The sequence below is a fragment of the Labrus mixtus genome, chromosome 1 (genome assembly GCF_963584025.1).
Source record: "Labrus mixtus chromosome 1, fLabMix1.1, whole genome shotgun sequence".
Classification (NCBI taxonomy): domain Eukaryota; kingdom Metazoa; phylum Chordata; class Actinopteri; order Labriformes; family Labridae; genus Labrus; species Labrus mixtus.
In genome coordinates this window covers 13,119,488-13,140,557 of record NC_083612.1, presented here as the reverse complement: position 1 = coordinate 13,140,557, position 21,070 = coordinate 13,119,488, and the positions used below count along the sequence as shown (strand labels likewise).

The following is a 21,070-nucleotide window of genomic DNA, read 5'->3' as shown; positions in this document are numbered from 1 at the left end:
TGGCCGTGTTGCCAAAAATTCCAGAGTTGTTTCCATTCCTGAGCAGCTCTTGCTCCTGGCAGAACAGACAGACACTGACAGCCATTCAGACATGCTAGGAAATGTTGAGCAAACAGCACTTCTCCTAAACACCTTGTTTATGCTGCTACTTCCCACAGAGTTCAGCCATAACGTGACAACATGAAAAGAAAGCACAAGTGACAACCACCACCCCTGCCTGTCACACTTGTATCATTCTTTCCCCTGCCTCAGCCAAGGGGAAAACAGCCAGCTAATGTAGTGGTTTGACAAGCAGGAGGCCAGTGTTGGGCAGATACACCCAGGGTTGTTATTTGCCTTGCAGTTAAAGAGGGTCAACATAGGTTATCAAAACCCAGCAGAGGTTGTTTTGCACTGAAAAGGATAAAACAACAAAACACAGTGAGTGAGAACAAGCTCCATTGGAGACTTTTAATTTGCAATTGATACTGTTAAGGTGTTACTGAGAGAGAGAAAAAAAAGTGTTAGAGTAGATGAGGAGGTCAGCTCCGATCAGTAGCTACAGGGGTTTTGTTTATGCACCATAGCTACAAGCATTTATATAAATAGCAACCTGACAAAATCCCGCTTTGAGATTCTCAGCTGTTTTCCTCTTTGTAAACGCCTCATCGGAGGTTCACATGAGTTAGCAAGCAACAAATTATAACCATGGAAATTCTCACAACAATGGAGGCTACTGTTGGCAAAGTTAGTCGGCTAATCAGCAAGTTCATGCAGGTGCTGCCTGCTGGCTCAGCATCAAATCCACATGTATTAATGAAAGAATACTTGACTGTTGTATTCTTGGCAGCCTTAGGAACACACCGCGATATGAAAATGTTGTGGGTACAAGGGGAACAACATTGCGAAACTCTTATTAATTGTAAAATTGTGGTTACTAATAAGAGCACTTAACATTTTAATCTAAAATCAAATATTTTTGACAGGGATGACACTTTCATGCAACAGAGTTTCAAAACATCTTTATTAATAAAGAACCAATTTATAACAAATGTTATCTCAAGACACTTGACAAAAGGAGCAAATCTAGACCTTAGACCTCAGTTCTGTTGTTCTAATGGAAGCAACAAAAGAACAAATGAGACCCCTGAATACGCACTTTACACATAGTCTGGCCTATTTTCCATTTCAGTGTTTGTTATTATGCTGATGATACCATCTTGTATGTTATCTTCAGTCCAAAAAAAGGTGTTCCAAGATCATGCCCTCTTTATTGAACAGTAGCTTGCTTCCAACTATAAAAAAAATACAAAATGTTCACAAAAGGAGAAAGCTCTATATTCCAGCTCCTACTATCTGCCTTTATTGCCATATTTTTGTGGGTATGGTAATTGTTAATATTGGATTATCTTTACAGTACATCTACATGACTGGATTAAAGTCCATCTTATTTTGCTACTTACAAAGGCTGAGGTCTAATCGCTCTTTGTCATGGAATAAAAGGTCTCATTGGCCTTTTGCCTCATCATCTCTCTCTCTCTCGCCCCAGCCTCTCTCTCTCTTTCCCTCCACTGTCTCTGCAAGGCCGTCTCTAATCAGCAGGCCTTGAGCTCTCAGAAAGGTCACTCTGTCCCTTTGATGGTGTTTTGATTCATCCCTTCCTCTTTTCTCCCCTCCCACCCTTCCCTTTCACCCCCTTTCTCTCGCAGGGAAGCTGGAGAGTCACTACCACCAGGGTGCCAAGAAGGGGCTGGTCCCATCAGCTGCAGAGTGATGTCAGAGGAGATAAAGATCCGGAAAAATCTGTTCAAACCCAAGAGAACATGCAAAATTATTTTTATCGCCACATGTTTCACTGGGCCATTGGAACATATGATGAGAAGTTGTAAATGATGAGTTATCTTTCAGCTTTTATTATTTGGAGTTGCATTTACCAGGGAAAAATGGTATAGTGATATAATGGTTAATGGAGACGTTAGATATTAATTAATTTGTAAACATCTTAATTCTGATTCTCTATTTGATTGTTTGCATAAATAAAGACAATTTCCAAATATAACTTGTGCATCTCTTCTTCTATTCTGGTGAAAATGTGATGTGTCAGAATAAAAAAAGAATGAATGCTCCTTCTGAAAACACCATAGATGAACTAGAAATGCTAGGTTATGATTAATACACCCATCACCTCAGATAAAGAAACATTTAGCTAAATCTTCAATCTAAAGCCAAAGAACCAGAAGAGAAGTACGCCCTCGCTCTCTTTGTCATCATCAGCTCTTACCCTCATACCCAAGTCCTAATTTAGACCAACAATGGCTCTGTGTTAAAACACACAGCTACCTCATTCATTTCAATGAGACCATTACATCTGCACAGCAGGAGGGATGATGCAGAGTGTTCCAGCCAAGAAATGCAGTGTCGTCAAGCGAATCATCACGCTCATTATGCACATCAGTTTAAACCTACGTCACCCAGCAACACACTGTTTAGCTTAATCAAATACATGAATGTGCAATTGAATACCTTGTAGCATTTAGCTAATTCTGCTCACAAGCATTCAGTTGAAACAGAACCTTTCCGAGGCCATGAAAACTTTGAGTTGTGAGACTATACCACAAGTGACATAAACATACATGTGATAAGCTCTGAGACACAGGTTTATGAGTCTTGGATGTCTCTAGTCTTTACTAACTGTAAGGTCTCACCAACACAGAGGAAGAAACCCCAGGCATTTTTTGGGTGCAAGGATATTTTTGGCCTAAACAGCATTGGTTAACTGACTTGAACCGTGCTTCCTCGTCCCCACCACAAGAGTTTCAAACCAGTCTAACCGCACGATTGTGGCATATGTTTGAACACTGGTTTCTTTAGAGGATAATTCTACAGATTTCAGTCATGAACCTTCAGCGACACCTGTAGCTATTTGTTCTAACATTTACATTGTCCTATTAATTCAAGTTTCTTGGGGCAGAAAACACCACTTGAAGTTTAAGTTATGTTTGGGCCATGCTGAAAATCGTCTTTATAAATTGTTAAAGCTTTATACGCACTGACACAAAATCTATTTATTCTTAAAAATCCTCAAGGCCAGCTGATAAGCATTGCTAAATTGTGTCATTGAATGCAGTTTGCATATATTTTAATTTAGCACACAGTCAAGCGGGTGACACCGCAGCGGGAGCAATTTGGGGTTCAGTGTCTTACCCAAGGACACTTTGACATGCGACTGCAGGAGCTGGGTTTGAACCACCGACCTTCTGAGAGATGACAAACTCTAACTCTGAGCATCCTCTACATGCATCAACAAGTCACCACTTTGGATAGAATCAATTAAAAGACTGTGCTGAAATACCCTTAAAATGTTGTTCAATAGATCTCAATGCACATAACTGTGCCTTGAGTGTAGTGACACCTATATTTAAAGCTTACAATCAGGTATGCCAAGATGCATTATAATGCCAGGTGTTAAAAAGGCCTTCACTCTTCTCAGGAGCAATAACATACCCATAATATGCACTTCCTGCATTCAGACTTAAGAATCTTTTGTGCTGACATTGAAAAGCACACAAGGTTTTTAATACCTTTTATTATTAAGTCTTTCCCCTGATTCAAGTGCTGTTGTGACAGGCTTCTATTGATACTCTGCCACTGCGATGTTATTTTACGTTACCTTTTACCTGTTCTCACATAACTCTGTTTATTCCCTTCCAAATGTGTAGAGTGGCTTTTCCACTAAGCTGTTTCTAGCCTGAGGGCGTATTTCACCACAGTTTGAAAAGCATAGCATGAATCACTAGCACACACACACACACACACACACACACACACACACACACACACACACACACACACACACACACACACACACACACACACACACACACACACACACACACCCATCCTGAGTTGCTATGTTTTTGACTGTGCCTGGCATTGTAATTCGCTGTTGATTAGCTTAGATTTAGTCTTGTTTGAGTTGCAGATTAGCTACACTGCTACTCTGCGCTCCACTCCATTCAGCATGAGAACGCATAATTGCACCAGCCCTCCCGGTAATCTCCCACCCAGAGAATGTAAGAGGTCTCTTTTGTAAAGTTCCTCCATAGAAGGTGGGTTTTCTCAGAGAGGCTGTTTAAGAATGGACTGAATTCAGCCCCCAGTGAATCAACAGAGACAGCTACTTGCCCTGTGGGTGGCTTTTTCTTCTGTCTTCCAGATCAGGAGCGTTTCTCACGATGAAAACAGACATCCAAGTTCACATAAACAAGGGTTCTGAGATGTAATGCTGAACAATTAAGCACAGGCAGTTTTTACTAAGCCTCTTTAGATAAAACCATACGATCATGTGCTGTTTTTGAAGCACAAAAGATGTTATGTACTGGAGTAGAAGCAATGCTCTTCATGAGCCACTTAAATATTAAAAACTATCCTGTCGGAGCTGCAAAAGAGGTGATGTTGTAAACCAATGTGGTTTTAAGAGAATAGTTTGATAAAAATGCTTATTCACTTATTTGGAAAGACTTGGATGAGAAGTCTAATACCATTAGAAGCTACAGCCAGAAGCAGGTTAGCTTGGCACAAAAAACTGGAAATGGGGGCAAAACAGCTATTTTACCTCTTTCTAAATGTAACATAATCTGCCCGCCAACATCTCTAAACCTCACAAATTACAGCTCTTTTGTTTTCTCCTGAAAAAAAAAACACAAGTGCAAAAACAACAATTTTCCATTATACAGGGGATTAAGTGCTGGGCTGGGCACAGGAATTTCCTGATGCCTCTGCTTTTTGCTTTGTAATTTCTCAAAGGAAAGAAATAGTCTGGCAGAGAAGTCCCATAAAACCACAGATGTCGATGGGCCACTGACCTTAGAGGTGCTGGTATGCAGATTTGGTTACCTTTTGTCCAGGCCTAGCTCGGTTAGAGGCTAACGTTACCTTCATTTCCAGTCTTAATGCTAAGCTAATAGGTTTGCCGACTGTATTCTTCTCTGAGAAATGAGAACGTGAGCTTTTTCTTTGGAACATGGCGATGCTCTATCAGTGGTGTTTCCATGTTTGGTCAGTGTGCCTGAGGCGTCTTCTGCTTCATCACAAACCAACCACCCTTCTGTTAATGATGCCAGTGGATATGGGGGAGGGGGAGGGGGCTAATCGGAGTGTATGAAGCAATGTAAAAAAAATCAGGTTGTGTCCAATTTCGAGAACCAGTAAGAATTCTAGCAAAAATCTTGTCACCATCCAACTGTCATCCAATTAACAAGGGTTTCAAATGAGGTTAGACATTTAAACAGGATAATTAACTTATTCATTTGGGCTGAAAAAAAGATGCCTGGCTGAATTTCCTGATTGAAATTAAATGCAATTGACTCCAGTCCAGAAGTATGCCCTCCTCACCATCAAGCCAAGTTTCCAGTTGTAGAAGCAGCAGGACCTTTGTGTGCTTGCTGAGAGACTGATTGGACTGAGGGCGCAAGGTCCCATCCCCCCCGTCCCCACAGGCCTGGAAGAGAAATTAGGCTATAGAGTACTTTAGAGGAGGTGGCAGCAGGCTGGGGAACAATACAACCTGGGAACGGCTTGTGGCTCATCCATCTCCTAATGTGTGACAGACTGCTGCCTGTCAAGGCTGGGAGGAAGAACAGAGGAAATATTTAGAGATGGATACTGTCAGTAGTTTCTCAATTAAGATGAACTGACAGTAGAATTGGTTTCCTGGAAATTATCACAGTGGTCCATTATTAGATCAACACCATCTTAGTCCTCCACATCTACACTACCACAACATGTTAACAAGCAAACAGGGAGTAATGCTTATTACATGCTTATTCTCTGACTCAATGAGAAAAACACGAGAAGAGGGTTACCACCATCTGTAATGGTGTTTTCACACTTGCCCAAAACTCGTCATGAGCTGATTGTGTGAACTCAAACAGCCATGTTTTCACCCCCCACTTTACCTGGACATTTTCCCGGCCAGCCCTTTGCCAAAATTCCTATGTGAAGTAGGGGTTTGCCAATGTGTGAACGCAACAGATAATATTCAAGAAGAGCCAACTGGGCGATCTATCACACGACCAGTGAGCGACTGGTGCGATCATCATTTCCACAGTGAAGTTGCTTCAGGCTTTTCTGCTCAGCAGTCTGTTATTTCCGACGTCTTCTTGATATGGCTTCAAATTGCATGTGGTTATTTATTTTTAAGTTTTTATTTTAAGCAGGTTTTTTTCTTTGCATCAAAACCAAGCCGGCTTGCTGCCAGCTTGTGTTCATGTTTAGAATAAAGACATTTAAGTGGTATCAATCTTCTCATCTGAGTCTCACAATAAAGGAAGACTATTTCCTTGAGTAAAAAAGATACACTTCATAGCTCACACTCAGTCTTTGCAAGTCTGTAACATATAAAACACAAGATAAGATAATCCTTTATTTATCCCACAATGGGGAAATTTACAATGTTACATGTCCTGATCATATACCTGACTACCTGATGGGACACCTTGATTTAAGATTGAGAGTTGAAAGAGTTACCGAGTTGAGCAGAATACCCTCCCTGCCTGCCTTTGTTGTGTCTCCGATGTGTCATGCCTCGACGGCTTTGGTTAGTCCGGAGGTACAAGGGGGGCCCCATCTGAGCAGGGGAAACACAGTAACATTTGAAGTCTTTCATCCCTCAAGGCAAGTGAGTAAAACGCAGCAAGAGAACCCAGCAAGGATGTTTGTCCTTGGTGGGTGGGCAACAGTAAATGTTCTGTAAAGGGTCATTTTCCAACAAATACATTGATCAAAGGCATCTCTAGTGTGCAAATATCAATAAATCTGCACACTAAAAGACCAAACTGACTTGACTTAAGGTTTCTGGCTCGACAACAAAAGGTTTTGGAGTCCTCGAAAGGAGAACAGATGCATAAATTCAATTAAAAATGGATTTCCTATCACAAATGGCTTTCACCCGCTGCCATTTCTAAAGATCTACTGATAAGGGATCAATTTAGTCCCTGACCTTTCAGCCTTAATGAATGGGGCAGTTGCTGTAACAACACACATGTATTAGAGGGTGTTTAAGTTATTATCATGTCAAATTTCCCCAAAAGAAAACCCTAGAATCACCCAGTGAAGTGAAGGCAAAAGAGCCTCCTGTGAGTTCTGGTATAATGACTGTCCACAGAAAGCCCCCCAACCAGTTTGTTTTCACAGCCTCTCTGAGCTTTTTAACACACATGACAACACACACAAGACATCAGACGAGAGTCTGTCTTCAAGGCGACTCCTGTCACGAGGGCTAAATCTGTGAACACAGTGATTTGTCAAGCTTTAGTCTCTTGAATATGTAAAATAGTCCCTTCTGGGCTTCTGTTTTCTTAGGAAGCAGGCACTGTAACAGATCCATAACATGATTACTCTGGATTAATCATTAGCATATTGCATATTGCCATATGATAGCCGATAGATGCAAACCCATTTTTTGCCACAGGCTTACAAAACCTGTTCTTATTCTTGAGACTGTTGAAATGTAATAATGTGACAGATGGTTAGATATTTCATAAACTGTTGAAATACGGAGGAAAGCAAAGGAAAGGGTGCAAGATTAAATCGTCATAAAGATAATGCATCTTTCTTTCCTGATAAGCTACATTCAAGATATGTTTTGCAAATGTCTCATGACTGGAATTATTTCTGTTTGACTAACTGGGTCAAAAACCCAGTTAGTCCCAAATTGGATGTCTCAGAAAAATTTAGAACATGGAGTCAAAAAAATGCCTTCACTTTCATTCTTGATCCAGTTTTTGTCTGACATGGGAAATAAATCATGTTGAAGGGAGAAATTATGACATTAACAATTTGTAAATCCCCTGTTTTTTTTAACTCTTCCTTTGATTTTGCCTTGTTGTGAAGTATTCATGTCACGTGTTTGCCCTGAGTGGTGGTCTAGGAACCACAGCTGTTTTAGGACTTGGCTTTAGGATAATCTCCTCAGCTAAATATGTACAGTTGTATTGACTTTACTGTTCATTATTGATCCATTTCTTGGCTCTTATCCAGTTTCATGTTCAAGAAAAAGCATTTCTCTGAAGCTTAATGTGTGTTGCATGACTCCCATCCATTAAGCACTAATGGTGGATAGCTCAGATGGTGGTTGCATTGCTTTCACCAGACAAACAAACTACAGGGTAAAGACACAAAAATAAAACACCTCTCACTGTCCATCTGAATATCCCCTAACTGGAGTATAGATATTCAGAATAACTCCCTCATTCACCAGGTCATTACTCAGTATATGATGCTCACTCAATGCTTAAATCAATAATGAGTCATAGGTTTTGATTTCAGACATTTACTAAACATCATCATTCTGAGGGGTTATCGAAAGTTATTTATGAAGTTTACATGGAACAGAATACTTTTCTTCTCTTGCAAATTTAAAAACTCAGAGTTGGGACACTTAAATTAAATGGTGGAGGGTGAATACAGACATGTAGACGCAGGTTTGTTTCGTTTTTCCATTACTTTCCAATAAGGATGTTCTGTGAAGAAGAAGAAAAAGAAGAAGAAGACATATTTTATTGATTGAATTCAGTTTTTTTACTCTGTTATTGAACATGCTACACACCCATAGGCCAGGAAAACACAATGACATTTGCACAAACACAATCCTATGGATATGCACTTATGTAGAGATGTAAGAGTGAGGGGCTGCACAGTTGGGGGTTTGGTCCTTGCTTAAGGGCACCTCAACAGTGCTCAGGAAGTGAACTGGCACCTTTCCAGTAACCAGACCAATTTCCATACCGGGACATGAACTGGCGACACCCAGTTCCACATATACAGACTGAGCTTCTGCCGCCCTAAGAGGAAACTGAGTTTTACTGCTAGATTACATAAAACAGCTTGGGACAGTAAACAACTCATTTACTACTAAACCCATGTTTAACTAAACACTCCTATCTCCCCCCACTTAGAACCAAACACCGAACCTGGGGGGGACAGAGCCTTATCCATAGCAGCCCCCTCCCTCTGGAACTCACTCCCTACATACATTCAACACTGCACCAACCCTCCTACTTTCAAATCACTGATCAAAATCACCTCTTCAAACAAGCTTTTAATATATGATTGTGATATATGTTCTGTTTTCTGTAGCTCTACCTTCATGTTGTTGTCGTTACGACTTGTGTGTAATGTTGCAATGTCTGTAAGTCGGTCCTTACTGTGCTGTACTTTCTGTTTTTTAACGCATGTACCGTGTCTTTAAGTTCTGAAAAGCACTTGTATTATTATGTGCCCGAAAAACTCAGCTAAGATGACTTACGAATGTGCTTTGTACCACATACTCACATTGAAAATGAGCTTAAAAATGACTGTTCTATTAAAATGAAAAACATTGAAGTTATTGGAACCACTCTTAGGGCCTTGCTCGACTCTGGGAGTGATTAGACACTGGTACACAGGAAGTTTGTACACCCAACATTTTCAGCAACAGTGACACCAACCCTATCTGTTGTGTTTATGGAGACAAGAAGCCTTATCCAACAACTGACATGTACGATAGAAGGTCAAACTTACCTTTTGAACACTGGGGTTGCTAATAATCTGCCTTTTGATGCTGTTCTAGAAACAGACCTACCAGTTCTTTATGATTTGTTGGAGCCAAAACAAAGCAGAAAGTGTAACGCTGCAGTAACCAGAATGCAGGCCAAGGGATCCAATGAGCCCTCCGCAATTCTCAGTGCCCTGCATTTTTTCAATGAGGAGTTGGAGACAACACCTGGGAAGTCTCGGAAACCCTCCAGACAGAGAAGGCAGGAGAAATTCCAAAAGACAGTGGTGACACCATCAACCAGCACTCAGCCAGAGTTACCACTAGGGTTTCAAGTTCCAGGTATATTATATTGTATATATATAGGTATAATATATATAAGTGATATGCAGAAAACTGATCCATCTTTAGTCTCTTTTCCAGGAGTCAAAGGAGAAAGAGCCAGAGGCTGAGTTGGACATCACAAGTGATGAGTATATCCTGCAAATGGCATCCTCTATCATCTCCCTCTAAGAGTCAGTGTTGCAGCTAGTGGTTTCCCAAGAAGCTAGAAACACCATACTTGCCTTGAGGCACTCCGTTCCCTGGGCTGGCCACCTGGGCAAACACAAAACCACAGCTCTCATTAAAAACCATTTCCACTGGCCTGGCCTGTGCAGAGATGTTGCTCAGTTTGCCACTACCCATTATTGGCACCCCATTTGAGCGCCTTGGGATGGACATTGTTGGTCCTGTGGAGAAATGCAAAGCAGGAAACTGTTATATGCTGGTTATAACAGACTATGCTACCAAGTATCCAGAAGTCTTTCCACTAAAATCCAATTTAAAAAGGCAGAAGCAGTTGCTTTCTGTTTGGTACAGTTCTTTTCAAGGGTGGGCTTCCCTTGTGAAATATGAACTGATCAGGGAACTAACTTTATGTCTACTCTGCTGAAACAGGTGTACCAGTTACAGTGTATCAGGAGCCTCAGGACATCACCATATCATCCTCAAACGGATGGGCTAACAGGGCGCTTTGACCAGACCCTGAAACAGATGCTCCGGAAGTTTGTAAATGACACTGGGATCAATGGCTGCCCTACGTCATCTTTGCATACAGAGACTTTTGTATGGACATTAAGTTCAGGGGCTGTTGGCACTGTTGAGAGAGATCAGGGATCCAGATGAGAGAGCGGCACGCAAAAATGGAAACGGGTGGCCCAATTGCACATGGCGGACGCCCAGCAACCCAAGTCCTGGTACGACATGTCAGCCAGACAGCGATCATTCGACCCTGGACAGAAAGTGCTGGTGCTGCTACCTAGTGATGACAACAAACTGTTGGCTAAATGGCAAGGACCGTTATAAATCCTAAAGAAACTTGGGCCAACTACATACTAGGTATCAACACCAAGGCCGTCACGCTCCTGTAGTGTACTACACATAAATCTCTTAAAAGAGTGGGTGCAGCGACCTGAAAGAAAAACAGAAGTGATGATAATAAGAAGTGTGCTGGATGAAGAAGAAGTGGATGAGCAATATTTACCTCTCTCTAGTGACCTGGGCACTATTCCTCGTGCGTGATTCAAATAATCAGAGCGAATGTCCTTTTAGCCTGATTCAATTAACATGATGGTTGAAGGCTGGCTAAGTCCGTTCCTCCACCGCTGAATCGCGCTAAAAAGGAAAGTTGTTTTTCCACAACTTGAACAGCAAACCATCATGGAAGAATATGAAAACTTCAAGACCATGTTAACAGCCAAATCAAAAACCTCTGCATGAGATGAGTTTCTATCACGAATGAACGTTATTATTTTCTATAGATAGGCGTACTAATTTGCCTACGCTGTAAATATATATTTATATATTGTGTGGGTTTTTTTCTTATCACTTTCAATATAACAAACCCTTATGTCAAGCGAACTTGGTAACTAGTAAAAGTAAAACATAAGAACATCATTCAATGTGGTAAGTGAATATCATTTGTGCCATGGTGTTGAATTGACAAAGTTTCCAGTGTCACTGTCATACCAACAGTGTAGAAATGGAGCAGTGAGTAATATTCAATACTCGCATAGTGAGAAGACATTTAACTTAGTATCTGACCACCACACAACTAACTCATGACTTACGTATTTCAGACAGAGACCGAGGAAAGTGATACCTGCAGACCGACATTGCAAGATATGTCTTTTAGCTCTCACATCAGTCAAGTTTCAAGAACAGCCTACTTTCACCTTCGTAATATATCCAAGATCAGGAATATCCTGTCGCAAAGTGATGCAGAAAAACTAGTTCATGCATTTGTTACCTCCAGACTGGATTATTGTAACTCTCTTTTGTCAGGGTGCTCTGGCAAATCTCTAAAGACTCTTCAACGGGTCCAGAATGCTGCAGCTCGTGTACTGACCAGAACCAGGAAATGGGACCACATTACTCCTGTCCTGGCTTCTCTGCACTGGCTCCCTATACAGTCTAGAATAGAATTCAAGATCCTTCTTCTCACCTACAAAGCTCTAAATGGCCAGGCACCATCTTATCTTAAGGAGCTACTAGTGCCGTACTGTCCCTCGAGAGCGTTGCGGTCCCGGAGTGCAGGCCTGCTGGTGGTACCTACAGTCTCCAAGTGTACTATGGGGGGTAAAGCCTTCAGTTATCGGGCTCCTCTCCTCTGGAACCGCCTTCCAGCCGGGGTCCGGGAGGCAGACACAGTCTGTATTTTTAAGATTAGACTTAAAACTTTCCTTTTTGATAAATCTTATAGTTAGGGCTGGTGCTGGTGTAGACCAGCTCTTAGTTATGCTGCTATAGGCTTAGACTACCGGGGGAACTGGCACCCTGAGCTCCTCTCTCTCTCTCTCGCTCTCTCTCTCTCTCTCTCTGCATATACAGTACATCATATTACTGCATGTATCTATCTATAAATCTCAGTCACTAACCACCTACTTTCCTGGGAGCTCTTGAGCTCACCTAGGCTCCTCAAGATCGTCGGTTGACGGCTTGCCAGAACAACCCCCACCCCACCACTACCCCCTCCCCACCGGATCATGGGTTGGCGGCCTGCCAGAACAACCCCCCACACCCCCTCCCCTCCCCACCGGATTGCTGATGGACGGTCTACCTCCCCCCACCCCCTTGCTCTCTATCCCTCTTCCTGCATCTTATCCCATCTCTCCCCCTATCCCTTTCCAAGCCCGGCGCAGTCTAGGCCTGTGAAGACTGTTTCGTCATGAGCCGGGGATCCGGCCGAAGATTTCTGCCTTTTAATAAGGCAGTTTTTTCTTACCACTGTAACTTTTGCTGCTTTGCTAAAGTGCTCATGATGGATAGGCCGGATCTTTGTAACATAGCAATAAGTAAGGTCTTTTACCTGCTTTTTGTAACATAACAATGAGTAAGGTCTTTTTACCTGCTCTTTTGTAATGTTAACAGACAATGAGTAAGGTATTTTACCTGCTTCTTGTAAAGTGTCTCGAGATAACACTTGTTATGAGTTGACGCTATACAAATAAAAGTTGATTGATTGATTGATTGATTGATACCGGCTGCTGAAGATAAGGAAGCTGCATGAAGAGCTCAAATTGCTTGACCAACAGCTGGCTGTAAGTATGTAGGCCTAAAGCAAAGTCTGATTAATTCCTCAAGCTATGTCATGAATTATAACTAAACTGAAAATCTGTCTCCCCCCCCCCCCCCCCCCCCTCCACTTACAGCCTGACAAATAATTTAAAAAATTTAAAAAAATCAAACTTTCTCCAGTCTGTTGCTTCCCTCATTATTATAAATTGTAGGTGGCCAAATACATTTTAATTTTTGAACATGTTTTTTGGTTCTATTTCTATCATCACTTGGTAAAATGAGAGCAAGGCACAATAGATCTAGATATATGAACATAACGGTGCTACCCTTTCATATAGGTCATTTTAGACATGGCACACAATGTTCTTATTTTTTTGGGCAGAGTGTGTCTAGGTTAGATCTGGTTAACTGAAATAAACCTGCCCTGGAGCAGGTTTAAGTTTATTGATTTGTTGCTATAGTGATTTAGCTTAACCTGCTTCGAGGCACGGAACAAGCCTGACTGACGTCAGGTTATCCTGAAATTATCCAGCTAACTGAGTTAGCCAGGTACGAGGAACGGGGCCCTGGTAGACCATGATCTCAGTAACTTCAGACGGCCAAAGGCTTTAGGTGAGATCTATCTATAATTCAGAAGTTTTCCAGGAGAATCCTTTGAGAAAAAATATTGTTGAACATGACATTATTGTTAGAGAAGTTGCTTCTGTGAGAAGATTAAGTTACAGGATCCCTGAGGGCTTTTGAGAACCTGCAGGGGGAAACTATCTTCTCCAAACTGGACCTCCGCAATGCTTATCACCTGAAAGAATAACTAATAGAAACACAACGTGAAACAGTTGCACAAAGTTAAAAGGCCTGTTGGAAAAGATTGTGTGACGATTGTTTAATATTTTCTCTTTCTATGTTTGCTTTAAAGGAGTGAGGAAGATGGTGGTGGTGGAAAATCTCCCGTAGGTTCCTGACAGTGAGGTGAGTTCTCTGCTCTCACTTCAAGCTGCGATACACATCTGGACAAGTATTTGAGCCTTTCTTTTGTTGTCTTTTCCTCGATGTAATTGCACTAACTTGCACAGCCGATAGCCTACCCTGACCTATGTTTTAATTTTGTTCTTTTTAAGGGAGGTTAATTATGATTCCAAAGAGCTGGAGAATCTCAAGTTCCTGGTGTCCCACCTCCATCAGCTCCTGGACCTGCACAAGAAATACAACTGCAGACTTTCACTTTCAGTCTTTGAGGGTGTGTCTAAGATTCAAACAAATAAATAAAAACTTGTGTGATGTTACAGGTGAACTCATTATGAGATACTAATGTTATGTTTAACCTTATAAAGCAACTTTGTTTTACGTTACTTTCACTATGCCAAGTTATATTGGCACGAATTAGAACGGTGATACATTTCTCTATCCATATTTAGTACCACTTTTAGTTTACAAGTTATATTTAAGACAGAGAGATTAAACTGTATTGGAATATATCCTTGCTACCTCGTCTGTCTTATACGTTTATCACTGATGTTTTTCCGACTGCACTTTAAGTTGGTTTTGTCTGTAATCATTCTAATTGAACTGACTTTGACAGGGAAGTGTACAGAATGTGGCGTTCTTCATACTGGACAAAGAGCCGGCTCTGCCACAGTGGAGAGCAGTATCCTTCCTCATGACCAGCTTCTTCGGTTTATCAAGGTAAAACAACTTCTGACTTCCTCAAAGCTACCAAACATTCACAAACACACAAATAGTTAAATGGTTATTCGAGTCTTGGATATGTCAAAGAATAGCAACAAAGTTGATTTGATTGCATTAGTCTCTTTGTGGCCAAAATGTACACACAAAATCTGCAATAAATTGTCAATGTTTGCTTTTGTATTTTGCTGTTTTTTCTGCTCTTTTTACTGATTTGACGAGAGTGAAAGAGTGGGAGGAGAGCAAGGCGGGTTCGGTCGATCTTGCTGCGAGATCTCACCTCCCCACCGGTCTCCGGGAGGCGGAGGAGAACAAGGCGGGTTCGGTCGATCTCGCACGCGAGAAAAGATGGAGAGATTGGCCGGAAAAGTCTTTTCAGAGCATCATGTTTCTTGTGTCAGCACCAGTCATTGGATAATTACTACCACACGATTTAGGATGGGGGTGTATTTCTCTATCCATATTTAGTACCACTTTTAGTTTTGAAGTTCTATTTAAGAAAGGGAGATAATGATTTGTGGTGGTGTATCCATGAATTCAACTGTACTGGAAGATATCCTTGCTGCCTCATCAATCTTATACGTTCATCACTGCGGGTGAGGTGGAGGTTTCGTCTTTTTTTTTCATTAATGCAAGACAAAGGACAATAGAGAGACAGAGAGAGAAAAAGATGTATATATATGTATATATATATATATATACATATATATAGGAGGGTTCGAAGGAGACTACCATTTTTACGTTAATATGAATCACTTTTCAAAGTCTGAAAACTTTCAATTAGTTGAGGTGACATAAACGTATAATATTGAGTTAACAGAACATTTTCATAGACTTGAAGTAAAACTAACTTTGAATTTTATGTTATTTTGACTTTTTGTTCTAACAAAAAGTCATAGTCTACCACTAAGCAAGTGAGGCTTAGCTACATGCTAACATCAGCATGCATCTAGTTAAATGCTTACACTGATGGTAATCAGGTGTATTCTAAACAAGTTAACTCTAAATTTAACTAAATCAAAAAAAAATCTATTTGGCATTGAACACAAAGTACAACTGAGTCTGATGAGAATGCATTTGTATTGAAGATTTGGTATTATTTGGCATTTGATTAAAGTTTTAGAGTTGAGGAGGACTAAATCAAAAGAAGCCTGAAAGATTTTTGAGTAAAAGCTCAGTGGATCACCAACGTTACAATGACGGGGCATGAACGTTTGCACCGTAAAGGTCATGGGAATCCATCTAATACTAAACCAAGCTTTAATCCAATAAGGGTCCAAATATGTTAAGATTGTAAGTGGATCTCTAGCGACTCTGACTTATTTGGACCATTAGTGACTTTATTAAATCTACTAACTTAATTACTTTACTTATTTTGTTGCAATCCAGTCAAAAAGTGAGACATTGTTTGGTTTACACTAGCAGATGGATCAACAGAAGGACCAGCGTGTCTGCCTTCTAATGGAACACACATTTAAAAAAGACAAGTTGAACTGCAGTCTTTAACATGGAGAATGGAAATGAATGGGGGTAATGGTTAAAACTATTTGATGAATCATTGGAATCTATTATTAAAGTTACTCACTTAAACCTATTACGTAGCTTAACCTTTGATTTTTACATGACTTCTTCTTCTCTATGTTACTGCCTTTTTAAAATATGCTACAATGCTATCAGTTGACAGAAACCTTTAATTTGAACATGTGCTAAACAACATGTCTATTAATATGGGTTTCAAGGTTTTACAGTTTTTTTTTTATAGAGTAATGGAAAGATGATCACACAAATGGAGCCAGCCTCTCCGTGATTCCACATGGCTGGCTGATTAGCCCTTTTCGCTGATGGAAAACACATGGAGTCCACACAGCTTGTTCATTTCAGCTTTGGGTTGGTGCGACACTCAGCAGCTATGGAGCACTTGGTTTGGAGCCTCGAAGGATAGTCGTCAACAGAAATGTGTCCCCTGCAGTCCCCCACTCGCCACTGACTGTTATTTAGCTTCTCAATGGAGGCTGGCTGCTCCCATGGGAGGGCATGAGTTTGCCTGCCAGCAGGAATGCATTGGAGGCAATAGAGGAAGATGGAGTATGGGATGGAGGATGGTGAGTAGCTGCTGCTCCTGCTGCTGCTGCTGCTTTTCCCTCTGTGTGAAAATGAGTCCATTAATTCAGCCCCCTCCCCTTGCTTCTCCCCCGGCCCTCCCTGTGCCTGTTGTCTCTGTTTGTTAGCGAGATGATTCCTTCTGTCATGTCAAAGGCAACATTATCATATTCTTGTTGCCTGGGAAACCAGCGCTGAGAGACAACGACTTAAAGCCTTCGTGGTGTTTGAAGCTGGTAAACATGAAAGGTTATCCATGGAGCTCTGAGGGTCGGAACCCAAACGTATCAGAGAGGGTTTTATTGTTGGAATCATTTTATTTTCTGTCTCAGTGAGAAGTTCCCTCTTGGTTGTTTGTTCATACCCAGCTCAGTTCAATTAAAACATGGATTTGAAAGTCACAAGGGTAACAATTTCAATTCACACTGAATGATAACGATCAAGATTTTACCTTTTTATTTTGTCTTGTGCCTAACAAAAGGACTTACAGTCTTATATTGTGTTCAAGTATGTTTAAAGAGATGTTTTGCACTGGCAAAAACACGTTATATGCAGACGATATGATTTTCTATTTGAAATGCACTTTGTTGTGTACATACAATCCACTCTCTAAATAAAAAACAATCACAGTGTGTAACAGATTATGCTTAATTTATTGTATACATTAGTCAACTGTAATGACACTCATTTCTTATTGCACACTTTGTGTATCTGAGCTGCATAACAGCTTTATTAGTAATATATAGCCATGGACAATGTTTGAGTTGCTAGGTTTGAATATATTCATTTGGCCTGTGTTTTTCTTCCTCTTGCTTACACTTGCTCTGTTTAAAAAAAAAAAATACTACTCTGATTAATTAAGAAGACCACTTCAACACACTGATCAACCACAGGATCAACATTCACTCATTAAAATGTTATTTACAACAGCAGACTTGGATTGCTGTTTTTAAAAAAAATCATTAAATTTATGACTCATTCAAGTTTATATCTGCAGACCAGATGGCTAATTAAAAACGGAGAAACCATTAGCATTTATTAATGGATAACCAAAATGTATTTTTAACAAATAAAAACGTCAACCCAAAAATGGTCTTAAACCGGTCATTTTAATGATCTGTACCAATAACCATTTGTTCCTCCTTTAAAAAACAAGGTTCATCGTTACACTTTAATTGTAACTAACCTCTTTTAAAGTTCAAGGCATAATAAAAACAGACCCAGTGATTTATTAATGTAGCCTGATTATATTCAATACTATAGCAGTAAATACTAATTTTGACCTACTTGCCCCATTACAGAAACAGTGTACTTTCACATTTGAGAATCGTATTCCTACTTTTACTTTGTGTCCAACTTCTTAAATTGTTGCATAAACAGCAGGAGAATTGGACGCTAAAGTCTTACTCTCATTTTCTGCACCTCAAACAGAAATGCACAATGTAATTGTTTCCCTTATAGGCTATATACATACAATTGTGCAGAAGTTAAACACCTTGTAAACTCTGTGTGTGTAGACATATGTGTAATATATTAGCTATATAATTTAGGCTACATAGCCTTTAGAGGGATTCGCTTTGCAGAATAACGGGTGGTTAATAGCCACAAAGACAAGCTGGTTGATTCTCCTCGTCCTCGATGACAAAAAAAACAAAAAACACACTAAATCACGGTCCGTGTAGTGCGGTTAATCCAGTTCCGTGTCTTTAGCCCGGGCTCCGTGGACTGTGACAGTTCAATCCGACTGGAACGCCTCATCCTGGATTTCCTTCCCGCTCCCCACTGCTGCTGGTTGGCTACATTGTATCAGTTCCCACACGAAGAACCCACCGCGGTGCTCATCCAAAGAAACGGTGAATTACGGGGGAATTAACCTGGATGGTACGCTACTCGCAGTGGGATTAATTGTCGGAAGACCACGGGAAGGGAATGGACTTGTGTCGGGCTTGACACGGCACCGATAAAATGCCCTGCGGACTGGGTTGTTTTCGATGTGGACGGTTATCTCCAAGTGTGATGGCAGAAGTCCAGTGAATCGCTGGCCTCCCCTCCTCTCTTGTGTTGGATGTCTTTGGGGGAGTGCGCTGCCACTGGTTTCTGGTGCTTCACATTTTCATAGAGGTTTTATTGTAAATCAAGCCCATTGCTCTGATTAGTTCTGTTTTTATGGAGTGCACACCACCATGGACGGAGCGGTGTTTGGAATAGGAGTGGCTAGTTAAGTCGGTAAGTTACTATGTGTTTTTTTTTTCTCTTTTTTTTTCCTCTCACTCTCTCATTGTTGATGGTGCTACCGACTCCTTAGCCTTGCGTGCGAGTAGAGCTGGCTAGCTTCACACCATATAGCCAACACAGCATGCAGCAGCAAGCTAGCCAAGGCTGACTGCACTCTGAGCTCATTGTTTCACTCTGCCAGCTAGCGTACTAGTCACATTAGCTCATTACACCAGCACTGTTAGCTGCTTGAAGTTCAACCAAGGTGCAATGTAAAAGTGGAAACTTACTCTGAGCTTTGTTGAAGCACCAACACCAACAACGTTAATCTTCAGTATTAGTTATGGTCCACTCGAGGAGGGTAAATGAAGTGTCTTCAGTATTACACATCAGGCAATAACCCTCACCTGCCTGCATTTATCATTTTGACCCTTCAAAGTTGAATGTCAGTTCATGAATTTCATTGTAAAATTAGTTTATCATAAATTTCATTGAGAAACATTAGTTTAAAGGAGTTGAGATTCCACCGGTGAGGCGTAGTGTTTCCCAAGCTGTGTCCCGGGGACCCCCAGGGGTCACCTGTGAAGGTGTTTTTGAGTATCTGTAGGAAGACAGAAAAAAAAAAAAGTTTCTCAATAACGTGTCACTTTGTTGGTTTCAACGGAAAGTGAGAATCTATGTGGTGCGAGGAACCTCCTTTTCACTTCCCCCTTTTTTTTGGTGCCACTGTAAGAATAACTAGACCTTTGCATTTAACAAGTTATGTGTGGCAGAGCAAAGTCATCTCCTGTGAAACCTTAGGGGAGAATGTATTACAAAAATGAGGGATAGTGGTCTAATAAAACGTGTAGTTTGGGCTTTCTAACAAAAAAAAAAAAAATGAAGGAACCTTCTCTCCAATTTGTTTTCGTTGGCTCATTGTGTTGGGGCTGTCTCAGCTCAGTAAAGTGAGTCATTCAATTAAAGAGGAATTGTTTTTTACAAGACCACTATGGGCTAACCCTGTGGTCTGTGCTACTCCGGAGAGTATGACAACACCACACTAAAGACTTTCCAAGTAGTCTGCAAACCAATACTGTGCTCCGATTAAAAAAAGCCCCAATTACAGAATTTTATAATTTCTCAACATGTTTAAGTACAGCGTAGAGAAAAGAACTATCCAATCTGTACATGTTGCCCTTCAATGAAGCAGTATGTGTGCAATGTTTAGTTTGAATATCGGCAAGGTCCAAATGACGTTTTTATTTTTTGGGCTTTTGCCTTTATACGGTTAGGACGTTGGAAAGAGTAGGAACTCAGGGACGTAGAATGGGGAATGACATGTGGGAAAGGAGCCGCAGTTCAGACTTGAACCCTGCTTGGATGACCATAAGCCTTTGTATATGGGGCTAACCTAACTGCTAGGCAAATCAGCTTCTTTTATAATGGCGTTTTTTGGGTAAAAATAATTATCGTCGATAATAATACTATCGAAGATATGTGATGTAGCCCCTAGCAATATTTTCTAGGCTTACGGTGTAACCTGCTGTAATTGGGATACGCATTTAAGGCTATCGGGACCAAGACTTCCTTCTCCGTTCAGTGGTTATTGCTTGCAGTTGGTGTGGCAACATAAGACATTGGAGAGAAATTGTCTTCAACATAAATGTTACGTGCACTCAAATGCAAAGTATGTTTATAGAGATTAAGGAGAATCATAGAGATTAGTAAAAAAAAAAAAAAAAAGCTTAATTGTTATCAGAAAACAGCAGACGAGTTCTAGAGTTGTATTACAGCAGATGAAGTCCGCCTCTTGCGCTCTTAGTGACTGGTAACCTTGCGTACAGCAAAAGCCCCCTATATGCTAGTGGTTAATACAACTGGACAGGAGACCAGGAAGCCTCTGATGCCCAAAAAAACAATCACCATTAAGATAAAATTGGGCTTTTTAAACATCAAAAATAGTGATCATCAGTATAGAAAATTGGTAATAATCAGCCTTTCGAGCACAATCATCTCTCA

The 21,070-nt window shown here is 40.8% G+C and overlaps 2 protein-coding genes across 4 annotated transcripts in view; both read left to right on the top strand.

Annotated features, from left to right (window-relative positions):
* Positions 1-1,917, top strand: part of trip4 (thyroid hormone receptor interactor 4) — a 73,760-nt gene extending 71,843 nt beyond the window's left edge. The window contains exon 13 of the mRNA XM_061031274.1: positions 1,689-1,917. Within this exon, the coding sequence (XP_060887257.1) occupies positions 1,689-1,753 (65 nt within the window). The 3' untranslated portion in view covers positions 1,754-1,917. The remainder of the gene's footprint in view (positions 1-1,688) is intronic.
* Positions 1,918-18,657: 16,740 nt separating this feature from the next.
* Positions 18,658-21,070, top strand: part of LOC132955964 (zinc finger protein 609-like) — an 83,490-nt gene continuing 81,077 nt past the window's right edge. For all 3 annotated transcript variants that reach the window (XM_061029266.1, XM_061029355.1, XM_061029115.1), the window contains exon 1: positions 18,658-19,081. The gene's annotated coding sequence lies outside the window, so the exon portion shown is untranslated. The remainder of the gene's footprint in view (positions 19,082-21,070) is intronic.